Genomic DNA, 26,654 nt, shown 5'->3' with positions numbered 1-26,654 from the left:
GGGTGAGTCAGAAGACATCAGAGCTGCTGACAGGTCTGTCCATCATCATTTTAAAATAGCCAGGTACAAACTCTCAGTAATATTAAGGAGAAGCTCGTGTTGTTTGGTTTAGCTCCCCCTAGTGATGGAAAGAAGCACTGCACGGAGACAGAGGACACATCGCAGATGTTATAAAACGTTCAACAAATGCTTCTTTTTTTTTCTTCTTTTTTTTTTTTTTTTTTGGCACAAATGTATGAATATAATCGTCCGGGCTTGACGTGGTTACATTAAGTGCATCCACTGCGGTGTTATCGCTGTCGTGAAAGATTTGCTCGTTGATGACCGAAACTAAACAGCCTGTAGGTCATTAAATCCCCGGTCCTTCTTCCGAGAAAAAGGCCTTGGCACCGTTAAATTACTTATTAGACCAATTATCGTCGTGCACGTGATGCCCGCTCGTTAATAATAGATTTGATAGTCTCGTCTGTTTACGCTCAGCAGCGCTTGTGCTCGCTCCTGCTTCGACTTTTTCCGGTCAGATCCCGACCCGGCCCCGAAACATGACACCCGTCGCCATGGAAACAAAACAACTGCAATAACCCAAACATGGTCATGGGGGAAGTGTGACGACACGGCGATCGCGTGTTGACGTCACGCACAGCACGTACTTTTCTGTGCTGCTGTAGAATCAGATTCCCTTGACCGTGACAACAGTGGAGCTGAGAACGGGCTGTGAATAAATAATTAACCTGCTGCTTTCTGCTGTTTAACGCGATTCACTCCCCGGTGGCGCAGCTTTATGTAATACAGTGTCCAAAAATAGGCACACTGACATCTTTACAGACTGACAGAGAGCTGAAAATAGGTTCAAGGGTCATTTTGTGACCCTCTTTTTTTGGTTCAATTTAGCATGTTTGCTAAAGGTACCTAAGCTTAGGACAGGCTTATCTTTATCAGCAGCTGCAGATTAAACTTTTCTCTTGGCATTGAAGGTTTCAGCTGAGTTTAGTAGTAATTGTTTAACTGTTCTCATCCATGTTTTGCTTTAAGAGGCCCTATGTAACAATGTATAGCAATGTTGATGTATTAATCACTATTGACCATATGTGAGCAGATTGTAATGTGAGGTGAGCTGTGTCTTGGTTGATTTATTTAAAAAAAATTGGAAGGACTGGGGTCAGTTTTTCCACAACAGTCCAAAGGATGTGACTTCATTCACATTAACAAGTGCCTCTCTCTGCTACACTAACAGACAAGCAACAGCAGCTAATGTTAGCTTAGAAGTGGAGTCCGCTAATAAAAGTAACAATTGACTTCTTCCCCAAGACACAAATTCCATAGAGCCCCTTTAAAACCTGGGGGTCAATGCTCATTCTTGGGGGGTCCAGCTGTTCAGGAGCTTTCAGTCACATCAGATGATGCCCATTAAACCAGATAAAGAGACTCTGTGAGAAGATGAGAAATGGTCAGGAAAATTTTTATATCTCACCACGATGTCCATTATGTTGCTGTACTGGAGCTTTTAATCACATCTCATGATCTTCTTTAAAAGATGCTCGAAAAATGTAGATTATCAAATTTCTTTTTCTTCATGGACACTTGACGTCCTCTATTGCACGTTGGCTTAAAAGCTGAGGTTCCCACCTTGAAAAACACAGTTGAGGAAGTCTCTGACTACAAGGTCCATGTAACTGTTTTGGAGCTTTCAAACATATTTCATGATCTTCCTCAGCAGACAAAGAGCAGTTGAGAAGCTGTATAGACCTTTATTTGAAGAAAAATGTCATTTGAACATCTGCAATCCACACAACTTGGGTGGAGTTTGTAAATATTGATATTTGCTATATCGGCCAATATTCGTATACACAACCACATTATATACACCAACTCAGATATTTTGCAATGATCCTACAAATGTTGTTATCAAACACTTGTGACACATATATGTCCATAATGACATCAGTCTGAAACTTCCCATGCATCTTTTTGTACATCATGTTCTTTGTAAAAGACAAAGACAACATGCCGATATATTTCTAATAAGCCAATATCGGCTAATAACATTGGCCGATCCATAGCTAATCGTAAGCTCCGGAGCAATGAACCCTCTGGTGTGACTGCTACAAATTAATATCCCCACCTGAATGATGACAAAGGCAAGAAATCATTTGCGGTTGTCTTATTTTATTTCCAGCGTTATACAACTTTTTGCATCTGATTGATTTTCGAAAGTAAAAAAATAAACTATGTCATAAAATACATCTTGATAAAATACATGACGAGATCTTTTATTTTCATGGAAACACTTGAGAGCAAATGTCAAGTTAGGGGACACCTTACAGCAAGATGTTACACCTACACACTACACGTTAGTAACCCTGTTAGTTTCACTTGTTACAACACAACTTTGTCAACAGTATTACACACACATTAGGCTACTGAGCATGATCTAACTTCACATCACATTTAGGGATTTTTTTTTTTTTTTTTAAGAAACACAAGATACAACCTCTTCTTTGATTACGGATGACTCGTATTTGCATGCATTTTTGTTACCAGCACAAAGTCTTATCTCGGAGGATTGCACCAGCTGTATGGAAGAAGTCAACCCTTGCACAGCCACAAAAACATGTCGTCAACACAACCTTTGATGTTTAGGGTTTACACAACATCAAAACTCACACTACAAAAGATTATTTGAGAGAGGGATCATAGCTTGCTTGCTGGCTGGTTGGAATACAATTACAGTATCATTGCATTGCATAATCTTCTTTGCATTCACAAGGCCAGAAGTGTCGGAGAGTTAAGACTATCTTTCATTAACTCAGACGCACCGAGGCTGCCTTTGAGGCTCTCCAAGCCCTCGGCCAAGGAATCAATCTCGGAGTAATTAAAGGAGAACACTGTGCGGTAGTTGCTACAAGTGGGGCTGGAAGACATGACTGGTGTGCTCAGAGATTCAAGGTCGTTCGCCACAGACTTGTACAGGGTCTCCCAGTCTGAGAGGCAGAAGGGGCTGCTCAGGTCTATGTCTGGGACCGATGCAGCCATCTCAGGAGACACTGTCATCTCAAGGCTGGGCACCAAGTCGTCCAGGTCGTCTCCTTTTAAGTCCTCCAGAGTCTCCTCCTCTGCACTCGAACACAGGAGGATGTTGGAGTTCCCCAAGATGGCTGCTGCAGGGATGCAGGGTTCACTGTCCATCTCTTGACATATAGGAGCTTCTGTGGCGCTCTCTGGGGTCTTTCCGTTCTCCAAGATGGACAGCAGCTCTGGGGAGGCTGGAGGATCCTGCAGCATTGTGTTAACATCATCACCATCATCATTCTCCTCCTCCTCCTCCTCTTTTTCATCGCGGTCGTCGAGCTTGCAGGATGGTTTGTGGGAAGCTAAGACCTGCTCCAGTCTTTCCTTTTCCTTCAGCAGGTCGTTTATCTCCGTCTGGAGGGCAGACTTCTCGTCTTCGAGCTGGTCGGTTTCCTGAGGTGAGGAGGGACAGAATCAGAAAAAAGAAGATTTGGCGTGAGAGTGGAGTATGAAAACACTGCTGCACTGTGGTGCTCTGAAGTCATCCCCGCTGGGCTCCTGTTATCTGTACATGTCATACAGGAACATACAGTGCATGTGCTGTCTGTCCTCATACTTACAGCTTGCAGTGTGTCTATCAGCTCCCTCCGTCTGTTACGACACTTCGCTGCAGCAATCTTGTTCCTCTCCCTCCTGACCCTTCTCCTCTCCTCCTCCTCTTTGGAAGGCTAAAAATCAATCAGAAAAAAAGCCAATTTTAAATGCGCACCCTGCTAACTTTTGCCATATCAGCAGTTGGCTCTTCAGCACCATTCCTCTTGCCAAAAAGAGAGAGACAGAAAGGGGGGGGGGGGGGGGGCAACAAAAAAAAAATCTTCCTTGCAGTGTATGCTGGGAATACTGATCTGCTCGGTGGCGGTGCAGACTCTTTTCAGTTCAGGCGTTAAAATGCTGCACCACTGGCACGGTCTGGTCGAGCACGTGAACGCGCACTTTTTTTTTTTCTCTTTTTTTTAATGCAATTTGTCATTCCATTCATAAACAGCGGTGCGCTCCCGTTACTCCAGGAGTAATTACGCGCAGCACCAATTAGATATAATCCAATCACCTGTGTCCCTGCGGTCATTTAGGCTATATGCACAGATCGGTATGTTAATTTTACTTAAACAGTGTAAAAAAACAAAAAATAAAAAAAATAAAAAATCTATATTCACGTCCTGTTGAAAATATCGCGATAACTCAATCTTCTTATTAACATGAATCAGTGGGAAAGAGTCGTGGGAATGGATAAGACAATATGATTCCATGATTGATTGATTGATTGACGTACCTAATTAAAGTGACATTTCATTGCCCTCCCCCCCGCCCCACCTTGCTCTCCTGCATACCTTGTCTTTCAGCCCCTTCCTGTTGGAGGGCTTCGCCTTGCTCGCGGCTGCCGTGGAAGACGACTGGCTCCCGCCGTGAGTTTTGCTCTTCGCGCGTCCGGACGACGGAGAGCCAGATGTGATGACTGTCTGCACCGGCTGCACCATCCACCTCAGACCCGGCGAGGTTGAAATTGCAGTCACAGTCGGAACAAAGGAGTCTGCTACACTGGTCTCAATATCCTGCTGGAAGAAGAAGGAAAAAAATAAATAAAAAAAATGACAGAGACGTATTATGCATGTGCAGTCAAACATTAATTTGGCTTATCTGATGAGGGAGGAATGTAACCTTTGCGTGTACTAAAATGGTACATCAATCATTTGGGATGAGGAATGTCAAATAAATAAATAAATAAATAAAGACTGAATCAATATTGTCTACGTATCCATCAAAATCATCTGCATACCCTGTCATCACATCCTAATCACGCATGTTCATCATCACCATCACTCTGGAATGAAAGGTCACGACCAAGACATGTTTGTGTGAGGTACATTACAAACCTTTTTCCCCGAAACGACCCTTCCCTCACATGCACTGAGACTGCATAGACCGCCTATGTGTTTGTATAGAATCAATGTAAAGCCCGGGACAGTCTGTCTACTTGGATACGTGTGAACATTTTGTCCCTGCTGTCCACATGAGAGCCTTTTGCAACCCAGTTTTAGCCGTATGCATGAATGATCTTGCAAGATGTCATTACATATGAATCTTTTTTCTTTAGATGATCTTCTACCTTGGCGCCGTCCACTGATGATGAAAGCGAGTCAGGAGGATGCTGGCTGCACCCAGGGGTGTCCCCGCCAGGCGATGCTGTGCTACAGCTGGACGATGAGTCGAACTCAGAGCTGGAGTCTGGATGCATGTTCTCGTCTAACAATTACTGCATACAAAAAATAAACAAAATAAAAAAAGATAGAATAGTCTATCTAAGTCTAAGTAGAAAACTGACGCCTTAACGTCTTTCTATATTCCATTTGCCGGGTTCATAAATGGTAACTGTGCAGATAGTGGAGAGGCCCGCCTTTTATAGTGAGCTGGAATTTTATGAATGAAATCTGTGTGGTGAGACCGAACCATTTGACAGAGGGAGAGGTGAGTGAGGGGAAAAAAAGCGAGCAGATGTTTTCCAATTTAACAATGAAATCCTGCAAATGTTTGAACAGAAACACGAGAGGCGTTTTCATTGTCATTTATATTATTCACTCACATACTCAAAATAAAAAATAACCGGGATGTGTGAAGTGACGACCCCCGTCTGCAAGAGGTGCCCATCGCCATGAATGAACTACGTCAGTTCACGTATGCAGCATCTGCATGATATACATCATGTTCCCTTTATGTCCACATATGTACTGATCTTAATTCCACTTAAATCAACACGGACGTAGAAAGAATGAAGGTGATGAAGAATATCAATAATCATTGTGTGATGTTTCACTGTGTGTCCCCTCAGAATCGTTCAGATCAGAACAATGCTGATGGAGCGGCAACAAACTGCCCCAAATCACAATCCATTTATTTATCACCAATATTGTGAAACCCGGCATTTCATTAACGCACGCGGCTTCCAGCACACCGCCTCATTATTTATGAGCTGCTAAATCAAGTGTCGACCATACTTCACAGTGCCTTTCACCTGTCTCTACATATGAATAGAGCTCCAGCAACAGAAATTGTCGCTGGAGTAAAGCAGCCAATCGCGGAGTGGACCGGTCGAGCCATATATGGTGCTTCCGGCGAGCAGGGGGCGCGCCTGTGTGGCGCACGGAGAGCGCGCAGACGGACGCGCGTGTCTGTGTGTGTGTGTGTGTGTGTGTGTGTGTGTGTGTGTGTGTGTGTGTGTGTGTGTGTGGCCCACTCACTCAGAGACACAAAACAAAAAGTGAAACATGCGCTAAAAGGCTCGGCCGTCATGAATTGTGGGCTACCCGATAACAGCGTCATTAGCTGCGACTTGACTGACCGCAGAGGCGCTGGGCTGCTTTTAGGACACGCAGAGGAGGGTAGACCCCTGCACTTGAACCACAAGAATAGACTGCAGACAGCTTTTTCTGTGCGCAGATTTAGACCCTGTGAGTGCATCACAAATCCTAACACCACACTGATGAGTTACTGCAGACACTAAAACATGTTAATCATCTTCTTTTCCAGGAGAAATGTATCGATTTGGTGGCTGATTTCCTGCTTTTGTTCTCCCACTTTCACACATAGGCTACTAATCAGCTCTGCTGATGCAGTTTATTGGCAGCAATTATGTAAGCGTCATTCCCGCTCATCAAGCTCCTGTATGAAAAGGGATTGTATAGGCTATATTTAGGTTTCCCATGGCCTCACCCCTCAAGTGAGAGCGATAGATGGGTAGAGAGGGGGGGCTCTCCCCTTCTCTGATGGGGCTGCGCTCCCGGCTGCTTCCCGGCAGTGCCAGCCCCCCTCCGGGCTTATTTACCGGCACATCATTAGGTGGTCGGCTTGAGCCTATTCAGCCGGCGGCGGCTCAAGACCAGACGGGTTCAAAGGTCGGACATAACTATAGACACCCCTCACTACAGCTCAAAGGCTTGTTTTCATCAGAGCAGGTGGAGCGTGAATGTGCGTGTGTAGAAGTTTATTTTTAGACTCCGTGACATCAGCTGTCAGAGTTCATGTAAATTAGGTGAATAGATCATTTAAGTTTACTTAGTTCATGTGACTGACACCACTGTTGTTACGTGATGAGACTTATAATTAAATGACGTGTCCAGAGATTCTTTATAAAATATAATAAACTATTAGGCTATTACATTAGTATGTTGCAAAAAATACTTTTTCTGAAAGTTAAGGTTGTTTGAGGGTGATGTCATTCATCGTTTAATCATCATCTCCTTTGTGTGGTTGCAAACTCATTTATTTATGTTTTATAACTTGTGCACAAGGCTATTATTATGGTCACCAACTATATTATTATGAGAGGGCAACTCACGATATAAATAACATAATTTCTATGATCACATCTTGCCTACTCTTATCACTAAAGAAGTGCAAAACCTTGTTCGGAACAAAAAAAGTCCATGTCAGCACTCTTTGAACTGGAAGCGGTTCTTGCCAACCAGTCAAACAAATCGGCCACTCAAACAATCCCCAAGATAAACGGGTTGTTTGGTGTCCCGTTTCATTCCGCTGCTCCGCAAGACACCACTGTCTGAAAGCCGCGACACAGACAGAGCTCACACTCCGACACCGTTTCCTGGAACCAGATATTCCGGCTCGCATGAAAAACAAACAAACCGTGCTGCCTCTCAACAGACCGACGAGGAAGAGCCGGCTGTGTTTTTCTTCGCGGAGTGAGCCGTCGTCACAGCACAAACGATCGTTGTTGCTATGCAAAACGAGGACGTCACTGACGCGAAGGGGTGGAGTGTTGCCATGCCGACCAGGAATGTTCAACAAAACACAAGCGCGGGAAGCAAAACACAACTCCTTTAGCCTGAATTGCTGCACTTTCACACAGTAGCGCTATTATTATCTCTTTATACATTGTTTTCATGGAATCCCAACGCTATAAAATGTATTCTTTTTTAACAACAGCCCAGTCTGAACCCTGAGCATTGTTTGAAGACAGGCCATGAAGAGGGGCATTTCCTAGAGGACCCCTAGGAATGCAAAGAAAAATAGGAAATCCTAACAATTATTTTGAATGTAAGAATTACTATTATAATCCGGGTTTTTGCCTCATGCTCTTCCTTTTTTATATATTTTTTAGAAGTAGTAAATCAACAAAAAATCTACCAATGATTATAGTAGTGTATTTGGGTTGGGGTCTTTTTTTTTACCTATTCTGTAAGCCTACTTCTACATTATGGGCAAATTTACAGGACATGGGTGTTAGATAGTCTTAAATAGGGTGCTCATGTGGAGGAAATGTGTTGTAAAGTAATATAGTAATCCTCATATATTTGAAATTCTGACTGTTGGCTCAATGTCAAACCTGTGGTTGAGTGATTTATAGCTCCTTATGTAAATCGCAAAGGATTCCCTCTGCAGACGCAGGGGAAGACCTGTATTATCAAGCTTGACGCCCATGAGGAGAGCAAACTGCTTTTGTGGAAAAGTACACACGACAAACCGGTTATCTGCTTACCGTGCAACTAAACACACCCTAGCCTGGATTTCAGACAAATGGTACAAGCACTGCCTGAGGCCGTACTAGAAGTAACTGCTCCTGCCCTGACGTGTTTTTACAGTGTACCCTTTTCGATGTTTACAGTTAATTTTGATTCCACGTAAATTATAGGCTACAGTCTTTAGACCCAAGGTTCTTTGCATCTGAGATTAGAAAACTAATGTCATCTTTTTGCAGATAGCCAACAAACACAGATATTTTTGCACACATCATTTTTTTCATCCACTTCTCTCACTTTAACACTACTATTGTTTTTTGCATATAGATCTAAATTCATGGCACCTATGGGTTGAGATTACAGTAAAGGTTACAAGAAAGTAAGCAGGAAAGTTTGAACTATGGCAAATAGGATTTGAATGCATGAAACAAACACCTCCCTATTACAAATATTTGTCTTGAAACCCTTTAAACTTGCTTTGCAGACACTCAACACAGTGCTTCGATGCTCTCTGTTTAAATTATACTGTACAATATAGTTTTCATGTTTGGACATGTTTCTCTCTGGGAGTTTAAAAATAAACTGATGTGGAATTAAACACTGCTTGACAAAACAACATCAAGAGGTTGAACCAAAAGGCTGTTTCTATTATTGCAAAAGTTAGTATTGTATTTTAATGAGGAAACTTGTTTAAGTTATTTGTAGTATCTTTTTTCATGCAAACATGGGAACGGATTGAACTATTGCCTTGTGTTAACCCTGATGGATGAAAGAGACCACAGTGGGAGACTCTAATTATAACCAAGTTCTTCAGGTGTCCATGTTGTGGAAGTTAACCATCTACTCATGGAGGACCTCACCTGATAAACGAGGACACATTATGGATATTTGTTGAATTAGCTACTTGGAACATAGTCTGGTTTTTGTTTTGCCTCCATGCTGTATAGTGTTATGGATCAATTATTTCAATAAAATTATTGCCTCAAAGCTCTGTTTGAGCCATTTCAGGTTGATTCCCCCTGTTATAACACCCAGAAAGCCTGTCTATAGAGAGTGTTGGGAATCACCTCTCAAACTAGAGCACCATACCAGATTTAAATTATGCAAGGTAAAAAAAATAAAAAAAATAAATTTTAAAAAAGCTCTTGTACAATATGTAATAATTATATTGTATTTTGATGAAGTAAAGGCACCGTGTTAAATTACACCAGCAGTGTGTTTTGATGTGTTTGTTTGACCCACTCAGCTCAGAACAGACACATCTGCATGTTCAAATTTACCTTTTGGTGTACTTTGGCGTGTGGGATGTACTTTTGCTGACCATTATCCCAGTTCTTTAGTTTTCACAACAGCCTCTGTGTTTGTTGACTCGCATAACGTCATGTCGCTGTCCAATCTCGAATGGTGTATTTCCCATCAGGCACCGCCCCGTTTTACAGGATGCACCATATATGGAAAATGACGTACTGGGGATCCCGGTCTGGAATATTCCATTTATGGAGGGTGAGCGTGAAAGAAAATGTCTAAACGCTACTTTTTTAGCTTTAAATATCACAAGCCGACATTATATGATGAACAGTAAGCGAATTAAACAACGTAGAAGCGGTCTGTGGTGTTATTGCCGCGTTGTTACGTCCGTGTTTTAGTGTTTTTTTTCCCTCGCGCTGTCGGAGACAGAACGCTCCTCTGCCTACGTCATCATCTCAGGCTATAAAAAGGCTCAGAGCAGTCAGAGTTGGCAGTCAAACTTTCAGAGCAACGAGCAGAGAAAAGACATCGGGAGCAGCACTAGAGTTTCTCACCAACCTACTCCAAAGGATTTCCTCAACTCAAGGTTACATTCCCCCTCGGTAGACTTTGTTTGGATCCTTCTACTTGCTTTTTTTTCGGGGAATCATGATGTTTACCGGTTTCAACACGGAGTGCGACTCTTCCTCCCGCTGCAGCACCGCTTCCCCGTCCGGGGAGCAGCTGGGCTACTATCCTTCCCCAGCCGGATCTTACTCCAGCATGGGATCACCACAGTCTCAGGTATGTCCTGTCAAATATTATTACACTTTTATTACAATTGTAGGCTATATGACTTTTTAAAAATGTGTTTGTTTGCTTGCAATGAAAAACTACATTATGTCTTAAATAGCTTTAAGTTTCTAAGTAATAAATATAATCTGGCTGAGAAATGGTGAAAAAGCATTGACCTGTACTGCACAAAGTGCAAGGCGAGCTTCATTCATTCACCTGGAAACCCCTCAGAGGGAGTGTAACGTCATAGCTGACATCATGAGGATATTTTTAAACCACCCAGCTTTTTATAGACCCCCTTTTTCATTCATAGACATCCTGCACTGCTGCTCCCCCCCACTCCTGAAAGAAAATGTACTGATGATCCTTTTTGCCTCATTCCCCACAGGATTTCACTGACCTGACAGCATCAAGTGCCTCCTTCATCCCCACCGTCACAGCCATTTCGACGAGCCCGGATCTGCAGTGGATGGTACAGCCTTTGATCTCCTCGGTGGCCCCATCTCACAGAGCTCACCCCTACAGCCCCAGCCCCGCCTACTCCAGACCGGCCATGAGGTCTGCAGCATCCAAGGCTCACGGCAAGAGGGGCAGAGTGGAGCAGGTAATTACCATCTGACCTAAATAATAATTCAAGTGTTGCATAACAAGTGGTAACTTTCATGTTACAGTGTAGAACTGGAGGCTTAACTTTTTTTTGTCATTTATCATGTGCAGGTGACACCTGAGGAGGAAGAGAAGAAGAGAGTTCGCAGAGAGAGGAACAAGCAGGCAGCAGCAAAATGCCGCAACAGGAGGCGAGAGCTCACAGACACTCTGCAAGCTGTAAGTATCCCACAGATTTACCATCATTCATCAGAGCATTTCTCGCCACAGCTAATAGTGTTACCCAACAGCTGAGTTAATGCCCCTTCCTCCATTTCTCTCTCTCTCAGGAAACTGATCAGCTTGAGGATGAGAAGTCCAGCCTGCAGAATGATATTGCTAATCTTCTGAAGGAGAAGGAGAGGCTCGAGTTCATTCTCGCTGCCCACCAGCCCATCTGCAAAATCCCCTCCGAGCTGGACTCAGACTTCTCTGTCATCTCAATGTCTCCAGCCTGCCTCACAACCGGGGTGTCCACCCAGCCACAGACCACCATCCCCCAGGCATCCACTATCACTTCCAGCCAGCCAACCTTCACCTCCACTTCCACCTCCACTTCCAACTCCATCTTCTCCACCGCCACCATTTCCAACAGCACGGTCAAGATGACAGACCTGGACTCCTCCGTCCTGGAGGAGTCTCTGGATCTGCTCACAAAGACTGAGATGGAGACGGCGCGGTCAGTGCCGGAGGTTGACCTGTCCAACTCCCTCTACACAACTCAGGACTGGGAGGCCCTTCACGCCACAGCCACCACCGCTGACTTCGAGCCCCTGTGCACGCCCGTGGTGACCTGCACACCGGCCTGCACCACCTTCACGTCTTCTTTCGTGTTTACCTTCCCAGAGGCGGAGACCTTCCCCACCTGCGGCGTCGCCCACAGGAGAGGAAGCAACAGCAACGACCAGTCCTCTGATTCGCTCAGCTCACCCACCCTGCTGGCCCTTTAAAGACTCTTCCCAAAAAAAAACACTTCCTATTAGCACATTTTCTTGACATATGAGATGTGCAGACCACAGGGCTATGGAGCGGACTTGTACCAGGAAGCAAATTATTTATGATTTTATTTGCCTTTATCTATACTTGCCTATTACACCAATGTAGCAAGTTAAAAAGCATGTTTTAACTAATACCACCTAGTCGTTGTATGAGTTCATAATATATGATTTTAATGGTGCTAGATAACAAAAAAAAAACTTGTCGTAGTGTTGATGTGTGTTTCAGAGCAATAGTTATTATTGATCCAGTTTGTTTTCTGGTTGATGGAAAGTGAGAGTAATTGTGAACTTCTTTTTTTTTGTGAAACTTAAAAAAACAAACAACAAAAAAAAAAAACTGATGTGCTTTGTCCTAACCATGGTCTGAGTGGTCCTTATCTTCGGTATGAAAAGTTTTCTGTGAAAACACCAGTGGTTTTAATTTATGAAATGTTTATTTTTTTACAGAGAGAGCAAAAGATGAAAGCTGTTTGTAAGATGTGTAAATAAAAAAGATAGTGATATTTCAATTCAATTACCTCGTCTGTGGCTTTTCTGCTTATCACATGCGAACATATTCACACTTCCTATAACGAGCAGGGAGATGGCATGGCGGCTCCAGTGGCATCCAATTATAATGACGTCTAAAATTAGCCTCCATAAGGGATAGCAGTATTTTTCCTGCACCTCCACTGGCTCTATTTATTGTTCCGTCTGTTGCCAAGGTTAACTATACGTCAGGGCTCTTACGTCAGTGCGTTCTTTCCATTTTTTTTTTCTAATTTGCAAGCGTAGCGCGATGACGTTGTACTTCCGTGCCCAACGCTTCGACGACTCGGCTCTGCTTCTGTCTCCCAGCAGGAGGAAAACAGGCCGACTCTTCGGTCAGACACCTTTTTTTCTCTCGCTAAAATACACACCTAATGATTTTGTATGTTTGTTTTTTCAAACAGATCAACCTCACAGCTGATATAGGGGAATAGAAACAAACGTGAAAAAAGTGCTTCCCTAATCGAGCCGACGTGTTTGCTCTCGCTGCACGCGGGCTTGGTTATACAACAGAAATTCGCAAGAGGATCCGAAAGCAACGTTTCGACCACGAACTGCGTCGGTTTCTAATTTATTCTGTTCTCTCGGCAGGTTTTGAAGTCGCCAAAATATCACCTCCCACAGTCAGAGACAGGCACATGTGAGTTACAGCACAATGCAGGAGAAGAGTCCTCAGAAATAATTCATGAAGACACAGAAAGCAGTCGTGCAAATGGACCGTGGCGTGCAGACAGATAGGTGTAAAGTGGCTGTCTGCGAGGTCTTTTCCCAGACAGACACCAAAACCCCATTTTCTGGAAGCGCAGCCAGGGCCAAGATTAACACCGATGTGCCAGCATCAAACATCAAAATGTCTTGAATGACAAGTAGGTAGGTCAGATGTGAGCAACCTAATCTGGAACATGGCGATCAAGAAAATATCCGTTTCCATCGGTGAATATAGTTAAGATTAAAAACTGGTGGGCTGCAGGCAAAACAGACCTAGTGTAGGTTTTGTTTCCGTTTAAGAATAACTGATAAATCTTATGTGACGTTTTTTCCAGAAACATAAAACATGATTTCAAGAAATAGACCTTTTTACCAAAAGTGAAACTTAAAGAATAAGTTCACCCAAAACTTTTTTTAAAAAGTTCAGTCGTTATCCACTCACCCCCATGGCGACGGAAAGTCTGGTGAAGTTTCATAGTCCACAAAACATTTCTGGAGCTTCACAGCAAAACAGCATTCTCCTAAACAACTGAGGTCGATGGGAACTTGTTTTAAAATATATATTTAAAAAAACTGAGACAGTGAAGTCTCTGAAAGCCCCAAGATCCCAAACTTTTAAAGCCCAAATTGTCACTGTAGCTGCTGATCTAAAAGCGTTGGTGAGCATCCCGTCTGAAGTGGGTGGACATGCTGTAAATAACATCTTTTATAATCAATTAGGGGCTCTGCGGAGACTTGAATAACCCCAAAATAGTCCCCATCTGCTTCAGAGTATGCAGCAACGCTGTTTTGCTGTGAAGCTCCAGAATTGTCTTGTGGACTGCAAAACTTCACTTTACTTTTCATCGGCATGGGGGTAAGTAGATAACGACTCAATTTCCTTTATTTTTTTTTTGTTGGGGGGGGTTGAAGTCATCCTTTCATTTGACCTTTTTTAATTTGAACTCTTACAATAGCTTCAGGTGCATCGAATGTGAATGCTGGCACTTACAGTCATTAGTCCCGTCTTTCCCAATTTTTCAAAACAGAAAATTCTAATTTAGAAGGCAAATATTTAAACCTGAAGACAGTAAATTCATCAGTGTTACTATTTTATTTTCACTGAAACCTTTATTGTTTGTGCAACACCTTATTGTCACGCAGTTGGTCATCAAACCTTCCCTACCGCTCCCTCTTGCTTGACATTCTTTCACCTCACTTGCTCATTTGACCCTTTTATCAGTATTGCACCATGTAAAGAATCATCGGAAGCAGGATTGCTCAACGGCTTTGCACAGGAAGTGCGTGGTGTGTGCGCGTAAGGGACGTGCGGGGTGGAAGACTACCGTCGCACAATAACCAACTTGCCCTGACGCTTGAGTCCTTTCCAGTGTGGACACACCCTTTTGTTCAACAAGGCCAAGATATGAGCAGTTGTCAGGCCTGCTCCTCCACAGTGTGACCTGGAACAAATCAAAAGATTCATTGAAAGTTGCAGAAGCACAACGCTTTTTTCTTAGTTTCCTGCTTGAGGAAAATTTCTTGGATTGAAACTGTGCTTTTTTACAAAGCCTCTTGTTTTGTTAGCACTGTGCTGTTGCATAACAGCTGAATTCTGAGTACCTATCTGTTTTCTTTACCACTTAAGATGAGCCTCTTTTTCCCTCAATAAAGCCTCCGTGTGCGACCATGCAGCACCTAATAACTCCATCTATTAATACCTCTTTGTCGGCCCCAGGGAGCTGGGGTAGCAGCAGAAATAGCAGGTGCCTATTGCTTCTTTTAACATCAGCATCAACAGCAGTAAAATTAGACCACTATGACGCCAACCTGCGTCGGTGCTGCAACCCATGGGAGGAACCAGGCAGCGTACGCCCGATAGAAAAAGAGGAGGAAAGTGAGAGCGAGGAGAGGGGAGGAAGAGGATGGGAGAAAATGATGAGTGCATGAGGACAGCAGCGAGGGAGGCAGACAGAGATCCCTGCCTGGGTGTAATTGTGAGCACCTCGATGATGAAACAGCCGAGTTCGCCTCCGTGCCACGACGGCAAGAGCTCGGTTTGGCTCGGCTCCACATTCAGAGGAATCCATCCCCTGATACCTTCCATCTGTCGAGAGAGGATACAGAAAGCATTCAGTGTCTTACCCCTGTAGACAGGTGTCTGTCTGGGTGATACAACAACACCAAATCACACTTTTGACCTGTTTCTTGACATATTTGTTTTAGTGTCGTGAGTGTGACAGTGTGCAGATATTCCATAAAATGGCATTTCTATGACACAGTCTGTGTGTTTCATCTGTAGGAGTGTGACAGATCAAATTTAGTCTGAGATTCTGGGCTCTTATCTGCGTGTGTCTGCCTTTCCTTTGTATTTTTCCGTGTCTAGAGGTGATATCAAACGCAACTCAAAGAATGACAGCAATTAGTGTGAAGGGTGTGTAGACACTTGCGTCAGCATGCGTGCACATTTAAGGAAGTACTCTTACTGTGAAAGGTAGAGCTTTCATGGTGACTTATAATGCTGAACCAGTGCCCACAATTGATACAAAGGTTAGTCAGCCAATAGTGAGATTATCGCAGTAGCCTTTCACATCAATCCACACTGAATACTGTTCAAAGCTGAAAAATGAAAATGACAGAAAATGGCTACTAAAGCATGTAAAAAAAAAATGCAGATAAGTCTCAGGTATGTGACTTTAAAATTTGTGGATTTCATTTCTGCCCTTAAAAGCTCTGTAGCACGGAGGAGTGTGTGACATGCTATTCTTAGAGGTTATTTGACGCACTAAGCTACAATACTGCAGGGATTTCTCTATCCAATAATTACTGTTCACTTAGTGCCAGACTCCCCACACAGCAGCGTGTCCTCGTCTCGTCTCGTGGGATCAGTAACAAGGATGTTTCCCTGGAAACTGGACAGCTCTATCATATGTAATTGGGTAATCCCTGAGCCGCTGACAGAAAAATAATAGCTTTTGGGATTTTTCAAAATACCCCAGCCAACACTGAGCGTGATATAGCTGTTTCGTAACCCCGATTCACCAATCGCATACAGGATGGATTACTGTGCAGTTACTGTAATATTAAAGACATTTTAAGTGTAGGTCTATAGCAAGAAAAAAGGAGATAATTTGTATTCTTATAGCTGTAGTCTAAATATCCCTCTTCTCTCGGGTTTAACAAAATAAGTATATCAATCATTGTTCTTTCAGCTAAAGCATGTGACCACAAGAGACTGTATGGTGTGAAACTGGGTCATATAACCATCTTCATTTCTGAGAGTAACTCTGACTTTAGACTATAAAACAGCAACTATAGAAAATGTGTTGATATCTATTGTTATCATGATGTGAGACGTTCTATTGTCCTGGATTTTGGATATATCTTGATATGACATAAGTGTTGTCTTTCCCTGTTTTATGAAGCTGCTTTACTGTAAAGCGATGGCATTTTCTGAACTTACCAGACCTGTACTTGCTTTTAAAACTCATCTTTACTCACTTTGTCGTTTTTATCCACATTACTGATGATTATGTATCAAACATCTCATTGTGTTATTATTTTGTTTTAAGCACCAATAGCCATCCATACAATACTGATATCCAGGTATTTGGTCAAACATACTGTGATATTTGTTTTGTCACACAGTTGTATTTATGAAGCGCTTTTTAGGAGATTTCAAGATATCCAACTTGCTTTTTTTTTTTTTTTTCTTTAAATAAAAAACAAAGATCTGCAATAAAAGAACAAAAGCTTACAGGTAGTCAATGCAACCTGCCATTTTGCTACTACCTTTTACTTGTGCTGTGCATTGTACATCTCCCTCCATTAATTACACATCAGTGATTACAATACTTACATTCCAGACTAGCAGCTGGTTCGCTAGCATTAAGGTTCAAAGAATCCTGAACGGAAGTCTCGATGAACGACCGGAGCCAGTTTGGTGGAAAAGATGTGAACTGTAATAGTTGTTATCTGTAATGTCTGTGTTTTGTTGATTTCTAACTTCACTCAAAAGAAAGTAAATTACTTGAGACCCAACAGGATGACTCAAATGACTTGTCTGTGTTATTTTTAAGTTTTTCGGCTTAGTTTTTTGTAGCCTGGCTGTCAGGATTTCCCTGTTTAAAAGTGATGGGGAGGGAAAATCTCTGATTGAAAAATAAATAAGCTTTTACAAAGTTCTTTGTATACTGACATTTCATAAAATCTCAGAAAATAATCTCATTATTTGACAGGTACTAATACCTTATCTTTTCATTTTATACAAACTGGACACTGCAGGTAAGTCTGCAGTTTTTTGGGTTGGGGGGAAAGTGACTTGACTTACTCAAGAAAAAAATTACTTCAAGGTATTTGTTTATTATTGACTTCTTTTTTTTTAAATGAACGACAGCCCCTGATCTTTCCTTTTCGGTTTTCACTGCCATGAACTTTGCACATGAATACACATACTCTACAATTTAGGAATATGGCCTTTTTGACCCACTAGGTGGCCCCAGGACATAAATGTACTGTAGCCTCAGTGAGGGCCCCACTCAGATATTCTCAAAACCAGAAACTCTGGTTGTCTCAATGGGGTCTTGTGTCTGTGGCTGAGTTGTTTTGTAAGATTATCTGCTTGTGTCTAGAAGTAGACCTGGTGTAAACCACCTGATTTGCTGTTATCAGACCAGTGAGCAAGCGTTGTTATCACATCTGTAGTAGGTCACTACTAGACCATATATTTGGGGCAGATAGGTGATGATAATGAAAATGTAATGGTCTGATAAGTCAAATTAAGTGTGTAAACACTGCAGTGTGGTACCTGAATACAACAACAAGCTGCAAAGTTCAAGACAAAGCCAAAGAATGTCACTATTTGTAATAAAGTGAGCTCAAAGGTCTGAACAGGAGCTTTCAGAGCGTTCAACTGCCTCTCACTGTAGTGTTCAGCAAATTAAGATAGGTCAGGTGTCGTCACGTGTGCAGCTTTAGTCATGTGTTACATGTATATATGGGGATGGATGGATTGTAACCCCTGTCTCTGTTTAAAGTTGTTGATGTTGGATTTGAATGTCCTCCCTGATCTTTCCCCAGCCATCCATTACCTCTTGGAATAAGATTTGTAGTGTTGCCTCTCTGGCGTCCACTCCTTCTGTTGTCCTTGTTGTTGCATTTGTGTAGTGTTCCCAACAGCTGTTACATATGTGGCGTGCTCCACTTCTGTTTTCCCATGAGTCCACACTTCAGGGTGTACCAGCATAAATCTGTAACAGCCTGGTATCGGAGTCCCACTTGGATGCCTCTGGTGGTCCCCATCAAGTTAGTAGTGTCTGTTCTTGTCTTACAGACACTTATTCGGGTGGTATTCCCATTAACTTTGGGCCTTGAGTGCCACTTGCTTCACAGATGATCATTTCCTTTGACGATTAAAGTCAATCGATTAGTTTGTTGGTCTATATAATGGCAGGAAAAGATATTCAGTTTACTGTCACAGAAACCAAAAAATATCTATATAAGATTGTATATAAGAAGATATATTACTGTTGCAGTTCTTATTGTGTACAGACTGTATTTGCTGAGGAAGACAGTGAGATACCATGAAGTGGTACAAGGAGTGTAGTTCCACCTCCAGGTCGGCGGCGGCGCTGGAGGCTCGGCTCAAGCCGGCAGTGTGAGTTGGAATTCGGTGTTAAGCTGGTCGGCTGCCTGTCTCGGGCTGGTTGGTCGGTTGGTTGAGGGTAGCCATGGCTCGACTCGCTGCGCTACTGCTGTTACCGGTTCTCTTTGAATCTGTATCTTCCATTTCTTTCTCTTTACCGGTCAACTCAAGAAAGTGCTTACGAGAGGAGATCCACAAAGACGTCCTCGTCACGGGAGAGTATGAAATAAGCGAACAGGCGAACACCAAAACTAATCTGAAGGTGAGCACAGACCTGCGGCTAGCTACACAGCTAACGCAACCAGCTTGTGTTGAGGCCGAAGTGGCCGGTAACATCTATGTTGACGCACACTAGCTGCTACGCGAGAAATTCACGGCTTGTATTAAATAATGCCTGAACTATTAGTGGAGTGTGGCGGAAATTTGTGACAACTGTTGTTAGCACTGTAGCTAACCTAGGCCCCGAAAAACTCGTCTTCCTGGTTTTGGCTAATTGGCTAGCTAGCTAACGTCAGCGCTTGCTAACGTTATCTTTATGTATATATTTTGACATAAACTCACATTAGCCTGACACTAATGAACATAAAATGTTGTAGCTTTTGCGGGTGGTGATTTCACAAGTAATGTGTGTTGTATTGTGTCAAGTAAACGCGTGTGTATCATCGGCTCGGCTCTGCTGCTGTTACACGTCAGTCTTACCGTCCATTCAACTGGCAGCGTCAAGCTAGCAACACTAGCATATTAGCCACTTATGATACATGTCAACGACAGCTTTATGCACTGCAGTTTTAATAAATAGGGTCTTTTGTTGTCTTCATTCATAACGCAGGGATGTGTATGCTCACAACGTTATTAACTAATTGAATATTCATAACAAAATTCTCTCTATTTTTTTGTAAAACAGTCTCCATGTTTTAACAGCTGCTCAATTGAAGCTGGTATTGATGACATGCTGGTGTTTAGAAGGTTAATGCAGTCTATTTGGGATGAAAGCACATTTTGGTTGAATAACACGATTTGAGCTGTTTATGTTTTTTAAATAATAGCGTAATCAAGAAAATGACACATTATTATCAGGCTTGACCCAATCCCATCAGAGTTCAAGAACCCTGAAATTCTTAAATTGATTATCTATGTAGCAAGTATTCCTACTGGAGATGCTGGGACCGGTGAACATAGAAATATCGTTAATAGACTAATTGATACAGCAGTACAGTTAATATTTACATCATTGCCTTCTTAATTCTGTAGATAACAGATTCCTCCAGCCACACTCTTTACTCCAAGGAAGATGCAACAAAAGGAAAGTTTGCCTTCACCACTGAGGACTATGACATGTTTGAGGTGTGCTTCGAGAGCAAATCACCCATGGGTAAGTGTTTTTAATCCCCAGTTTGTTTGTTTTTCATACACACACCAGATGCAATGTAATTTTTTGTCAAAGATTAAGTTGAAGACAACTGATTTGTGTTAACCATCAGCAAAAGCAAAGTGAGAGATGTGAATGTATGAAGATTATTTAAATAAAGCAATGACTGGAAACTCCTAATGATTCACAAATAAATAATGAGTTGAAATATGGTGATATTATGAGATGAAACTAGATGAGAGTTACGTAGATCAGTGAGTAAACAATGGTACATTGGTACACACAACGCAGGTAATTGGATATATGATAAAAAATATTGTGCTTCTTTTTTTATCAGGGACTGGAAGAGTACCTGACCAGCTGGTCAATCTGGACATGAAGCATGGTGTGGAGGCCAAAAACTATGAAGAGGTAAGTGTTTGCTTCCTTTTGTAGAATGATGCAGATTAAAGTCTGTCTGCAGTTTGCAGACTAGGTCAGTGGATGTGGGTCCCTGTGTTTTTTGTTTTAAGCAGGGGGTTTAATTGCATATTTTCAAACTACACTTTAGACAATAGGACAAAAATGACAAACAACAAAACGGTTACCACTGTAAAAGACTGACAAGAATCACTCCCCAATGATCTGCTTCTCTGCTGAGCATAGAAAAATAAGCTCAGTTTAAGCATTTTTGTCGTAGCTTGCTGACACTCAACCAAATACCATGATATATATATATATATATATATATATATATATATATATATATATATATATATATATATATATATATATATATATATATATATATATACCAATACCTATAGATATATATAACCAAATACCTATAGATATATATCGAGAGAGTATCCGACAATATCTGTAGCTTTAGAGACCTGCATGTATTTAGTCTTTTTTGTATTCAGTGCTCACTTTGATTTAAAAATGCATCTTGCAAATTGTCAAAGGGTTGTTTGAAGGATTTCAGTGGCTGAATGTGCAGTATTAGCAGAGCAGTGCAGAACTGTAATGTCTTCATAAAGATGGGTGTTCAATTTGTTATGTAGGAGGTAAATACATTGACCTAGCAGATCCCTTCAAAGTGGTAAAAAAAAAAAATAAATTATAATGATCATTTCCCCAAATCCCATATGGCTGCCTCTAATACAGGTCACCCTGAAGATCATTTACATTCAGAATCAAAGCCAGTATAACATAGCCTCTGCAGGTGCATATCATGATCAGTGGTATCAAATGCATTTGTCATTTGATTGCCAGCCCGAGCCTGGTGAATGTGTTAGAGGGCCTAAATGTCCTAAATATAACCTACAGTTTAAGTCAAGGTTCCTCTTTTAGAAGCTGGTTTTGTACTCCTCAGGCCCTCATTTATCAAACTATGTGAGAGACAGTAAGTACAGGTTCAAGAGATGCAAGAGTCATATGGTCCTTTCCCTGTAACAGTTGCACAATATTGCAATCGGATAATGATGGATAAATAAAGTTGAGCTGTGAAACACCATTTACATTTATGCAACATTTAGATACTTATTCTTCTTGCGTAGATGCCTTGTGTTGCATCAGTGGCATTGCCAAGTGTCCATTGTCAAAACATGATAATTGCGTCACAGTTTCCTATTATACTATTATAGAAAACAGGGAAATTGATGGGGGGGGGTTCTTTGCCTCCACATTATTCAATATCTTCCTATATACGGACACATTGTTGTGCATCATCACATCCATTACTTACAAGCCCTTCTGTGAATGGATAGCACTTGGTTGCCTCCGACAACACTTAAAAATAAGTACAGAAGTGATAAAGCCCTGTGAGCTGAGAATCACCCTCCTTCCCACACATGGTGCTGCGTGAACATGACGTTCTTTTCTGCAGAGCGAGTGTGTAGGTGGATGTTCAGGGAGAGCTCGAGTGGGCATGCCTGTCTGTTGGCAGGAGGGTGGAGCTGAATTTACACATGTATTCACCTACGTAGATAGATGGGTGTGTTTCATAGAACAAATTTGCATGTTGTTCAGTGGAGGATGCATTAGTATTTGGTTAAAAAAGGCTGGAAAGAGTCCCTGTCTGTTACACAATGTTTTAGAAATGTGTACTTGGCAGATGCAAGCTGCTCTATTTAGTGATTCTTTGTTATCTGCTTATTTGATGCCATTACGCACACTTTATCACAGGCTGGTTTTACTGTGCAAGTCCCTAATGGGCAAATCTCTGCGGCAGTGGCTGCTGCACTATTTAAGGCTGTAGTTGGGTTTATTTGGTCCAGACTAAAGAGAGAATCGGATATTGCTGCTGTTTAAATTTGTTCCATTCTGTGATCACACTGACTTAAGACTAGTGAACCGATTAGGGCTGCAACAAATGATTATTTTCATTATTGATTAATCAGTTATTTTCATTATGAATCAATTGTTTTTGTGTGACCAACAGTCCAAAACCCAAAGATAACTACATTTCTGTCATAAATGACAGTCCTCAAATTTAAGAAACTGAAACAATTAATTGATTGTCCAAAAAGGTTTGACTAATTGATTGATCAACTATTCATTGCAGCTCTAGAACAAACAGCACAATTACACCAACACAACAACATAATGTCAACTAGATGCATTAATCATCAGATTAATCTTGTTAACTTGTTCACTTTGGCTGTTAAATTTGCACATGTCACACAGTTATTTCACAACAACCTGTGATTGGGTGGACCAGATGTTTGTTCAAGATAAAGACCACTTTCTCAGGCAGTGCACCTGTATGCTTCACACCAGAGTTCAAATGGCAGCTGTCTCAACAACAGAAATTAACAAGATGAGATGGCCAAACACAATTTGTTTAAACACAGAGCAGTGTGTGCACAGCCTACGAGTGACACCTGCTGGACAAAGTATATACTGCTGAAAGAGTACTTCACCCCCCCCCCCGAAAGAGTCTACCCCTAACTGTGGCTTCAAAGGAAGGCGTCACTTTTACATGGCTGTAGTAGCTGTGGCTCAGTGTGGGCGGCTGTGGCTTTGTGGGTAAAGCTGGTCGTCTAGGTCACTAGTTTGAATCTCGGCTCCCCCTAGTTGCATGTCGAAGTGTCCTTAAGCAAGATACTGAACCCCAAATTGCTCCTGATGAGCAGTTGGCGCCTTGCATGGCAGCCTCCGTCATCAGTGTATGAATGTGTGTGTGAATGGGTGAATGTGGCATGTATTGTACATCACTTTGAGCTGTTGTTGGACTGGAAAAGCGCTATAAAAATGCAGACCATTTACCATACCTGTTTTGTCCCTCCAGATTGCCAAGGTGGAGAAGTTGAAGCCCCTTGAGGTCGAGCTGAGGCGACTGGAGGACCTGTCAGAGTCCATTGTCAATGACTTTGCTTACATGAAGAAGAGAGAGGAGGAGATGCGGGACACCAATGGTATGAAAACAACAGTTAACTGAAATACTGTTTACAATACTGCCTACAGAAATAAGAGTAAACATTTTGTTGGTTTGTTCATAGTATTGAGAAGAAGTCACTGACCAATAACATAACTGGCTGTCTTTCTTTACCTCCCTCCAGAGTCCACCAACACACGTGTGCTGTACTTCAGCATATTCTCCATGTGCTGTCTCATCGGCCTGGCCACATGGCAGGTCTTCTACTTGCGGCGCTTCTTCAAGGCAAAGAAGCTGATTGAGTAAAGCGATCCCCTAGCTCCGTACCTCGGGGGAAGCTGCCTGCCAGTCAGCCACCACATCCCAACATCCACCCTCTTTGGACTAGCTTCAGCAAACAACAGCAAGTGGGGTCGAGGGGCTCAAATTCTAGTTTTCACAGCTGTAAGAGAAAGAGTACCAGGGCTGTCCTCTGAAAAGTGATTCACCTGCTTATTTAGTGATTTAAAACATGAAAAGCGCTGTAGGGAGAAATGCACAGTGAGACATGGGTGGCGTATGTCACTGCATTAGTGAGATACGTCCATCTCCATGGTCCTTCACGTTTCTGTCTGCACTGTTTTGAATGTTGCAGCTTACTGAATAAGAACTTGTTCCTTCAATCAGTTGAACAGTGATGTTTGATTTTGAGCTCTGTTTGAATGGATGTGCCATGAGCGAATGTCTTTTGCCCTTCTGTTGATGTACACATTATTTGCCATGCCAAGTAAACTAGATCCTTGGTTCCCTTTTATCAAGTGAAGGCTATTTGAAAAGTGGTTTGTTATTACTTTGACGAGAAAATTGGCAACCACTTAACCTCTGTGTTATGTCACTTAATTTGCATACATGTTTGGTAGCTAAATTTAACCGTGTCTTTAGTTTGTTTTCATATTGTAAATGCTACTTAGTTGCTTCAACAGGTATATTTTCTGGGGCGGGGGGTTGTGTGCTGTCAGAGTAATATTCTGCTAGTTATAAATTAGGTCACTTCTATGAGCTCTTGCACGTTCTAGCTTTGTTTTTTAAACACCTGAATATTAGTTTGTCACCAATCAAAGGTAGCCAGAACCAAAAACCTTGTTTAATAAGTAATTTAACCACCTGACTTCTGTGATACGGTTCATATATACTTGTGCAAGTTTCTCTTGTCGGAGTGCAGTGGACAGAGGTTTTCAGGGGAAATGTAAAGTATTCTATCCAAACATTATTGTGAAATTTCCTTTCAGTCATACAACCTCTTTCTTCTCTCACTGTTTAATTCAGCTGTCCTTTTTGTAATTTTCAGAATATCACTTCCCAATTACAGTACTTGCGGATCCATCCAGCGTGCTTCTTTTCGTTAGAAATACTTATGAGGCTTGGGTTACATAAGAATGTGGGTGGTTGCAAATATTCAGATTGTTTTTGACAGGGATTAATTGAGGCATCTGTCATGGATACATTTTTAACAAATGCGCATTGTGCGCAATCAATGATTTTTATGTTGACTGATAAATTTTGTAAATTTGTGTTGGGCTTTTATTCAATAAAATATTGGATGGATTTACATTAGTTACACTGTAGTCTAATATTTTATTTCCTACTTGCAGTTCTAATATCCCTTTTATTAAGATGATGGTCTTTAAATTAAATACACATTATGTTAAGTGCTGGTCTCAAAAAGCTACAAGAGAAAAGCTCCATAACCTCACGATTGTATAATACTGTGGGTGAAGCTTCACAAGTATTCAAAATAATTAGGGCCAGTGTCCATTAGCCATGTACCAATCTCTAAATATAAGCAATTGTGCAGTCCCTTATAGAACTAGAACCAACGGTTAGACCAACAGGGAACGACCACTGCTACAAAACGATTACAGAGGAAACACTGACATAAGTACAGAGTTCATGTGTAATTCAAAATCAGCTTGTCTAACAAAAAAATATTTTGGCAGTTTCATCTGTTTGGTTTAAATGGTCACGTGACCACAGCTGTTTACATTCTTGGTGGACTTTGAAGAGCGGATGGAGTCACACATTAATTCGGCAGAGGCTTTCATCCAAAGCAACTTCCAATAAGTGCATTTAAACTCCATCGCAACAAGAGCTAGCGGTCATCAAAAATTTAACACATCCCTCCCAAACACTAAAAAGCATTTACAGCGCTGTAATACAGGACCTCATATGGCCCTCATAAGTTATAAAGAAACTCAATGGAAGGTTAGTAAACTGTTAAAATAAATTGTTTTGTTAGATATAGAATAGATGTAACTGTGTCTACAGTAGCTGTTGGACAATACAACAATCAATAATCAGATTCCCATCAGCTTACTTGTGACATTATAAGTATTTCAAAACTACTACTGAATCCTATCATGAGCTCATCTTCTCATCACCGACCAGGAGGCGAATATTTACAGTAAGTGATGCACCAAACCTCTGACCTCAACACAAGATAAATATAACTCACCACCTCCACCAAAGTTGTTGACCCTCCAATAAACAGAGTCAAACTGACAGAAGATTTCCATCACTGGAAACTGGGGGAAGAAGGATAACCCTCTCTTAAATTACTCTGAAGACAAGTTTGTGCTCAATACAGTAAATTGACATCGTAGTCGTGTTTGAAAGCCAAAATGTGTTACTTACAGAGTTTAACTTGTCACATGTTTCAATGTAATAGTACAACATACTACTAAGTATTCTTTATGGTTTTATATTGACATAAAAAACATAAAGAAATATGTGCTACACAGTTGTATTATCATATTATTCTCTACCTTGTCATTTCTTTTAACAGTTCAGTATTTCACTCTAAATAGCTGAATAAATAAGAGCATTT

The 26,654-nt window shown here is 41.7% G+C and overlaps 3 protein-coding genes and 1 long non-coding RNA gene across 5 annotated transcripts; 3 read left to right on the top strand and 1 right to left on the bottom strand.

Annotated features, from left to right (window-relative positions):
* Positions 1 to 2,146: 2,146 nt before the first annotated feature.
* LOC115574444 (proto-oncogene c-Fos-like) lies at positions 2,147 to 5,471 on the bottom strand. 2 transcript variants are annotated; one of them, XM_030405976.1, is made up of 4 exons: positions 5,174 to 5,471; positions 4,398 to 4,619; positions 3,630 to 3,737; positions 2,147 to 3,462 (listed from the first exon to the last, which is right to left on the bottom strand). In XM_030405976.1, the coding sequence occupies exons 1-4, from the start codon at positions 5,300 to 5,302 to the stop codon at positions 2,761 to 2,763; spliced, it is 1,161 nt and encodes a 386-aa protein (XP_030261836.1). In that variant the 5' UTR covers positions 5,303 to 5,471; the 3' UTR covers positions 2,147 to 2,760. The 2 variants fall into 2 exon arrangements, with proteins under 2 accessions (XP_030261836.1, XP_030261835.1); XM_030405975.1 differs by having other exon boundaries at positions 4,398 to 4,622; positions 5,174 to 5,331.
* Positions 5,472 to 10,249: 4,778 nt separating this feature from the next.
* LOC115574446 (proto-oncogene c-Fos) lies at positions 10,250 to 12,716 on the top strand. The gene is made up of 4 exons (XM_030405977.1): positions 10,250 to 10,568; positions 10,948 to 11,163; positions 11,277 to 11,384; positions 11,495 to 12,716. The coding sequence occupies exons 1-4, from the start codon at positions 10,434 to 10,436 to the stop codon at positions 12,152 to 12,154; spliced, it is 1,119 nt and encodes a 372-aa protein (XP_030261837.1). The 5' UTR covers positions 10,250 to 10,433; the 3' UTR covers positions 12,155 to 12,716.
* A 253-nt stretch (positions 12,717 to 12,969) lies between these two features.
* LOC115573641 (uncharacterized) lies at positions 12,970 to 17,458 on the top strand. The gene is made up of 2 exons (XR_003982317.1): positions 12,970 to 13,065; positions 13,322 to 17,458. It is a non-coding gene; the product is annotated as an uncharacterized LOC115573641 (long non-coding RNA).
* Positions 17,459 to 19,052: 1,594 nt separating this feature from the next.
* tmed10 (transmembrane p24 trafficking protein 10) lies at positions 19,053 to 25,384 on the top strand. The gene is made up of 5 exons (XM_030405831.1): positions 19,053 to 19,323; positions 20,313 to 20,433; positions 20,768 to 20,841; positions 23,705 to 23,831; positions 23,976 to 25,384. The coding sequence occupies exons 1-5, from the start codon at positions 19,147 to 19,149 to the stop codon at positions 24,095 to 24,097; spliced, it is 621 nt and encodes a 206-aa protein (XP_030261691.1). The 5' UTR covers positions 19,053 to 19,146; the 3' UTR covers positions 24,098 to 25,384.
* Positions 25,385 to 26,654: the final 1,270 nt, after the last annotated feature.

This window comes from Sparus aurata, chromosome 22 (genome assembly GCF_900880675.1).
Source record: "Sparus aurata chromosome 22, fSpaAur1.1, whole genome shotgun sequence".
Classification (NCBI taxonomy): Eukaryota; Metazoa; Chordata; class Actinopteri; order Spariformes; family Sparidae; genus Sparus; species Sparus aurata.
The sequence above is the reverse complement of the archived record's forward strand: the minus strand, read 5'-3'. Positions and strand labels throughout refer to the sequence as shown.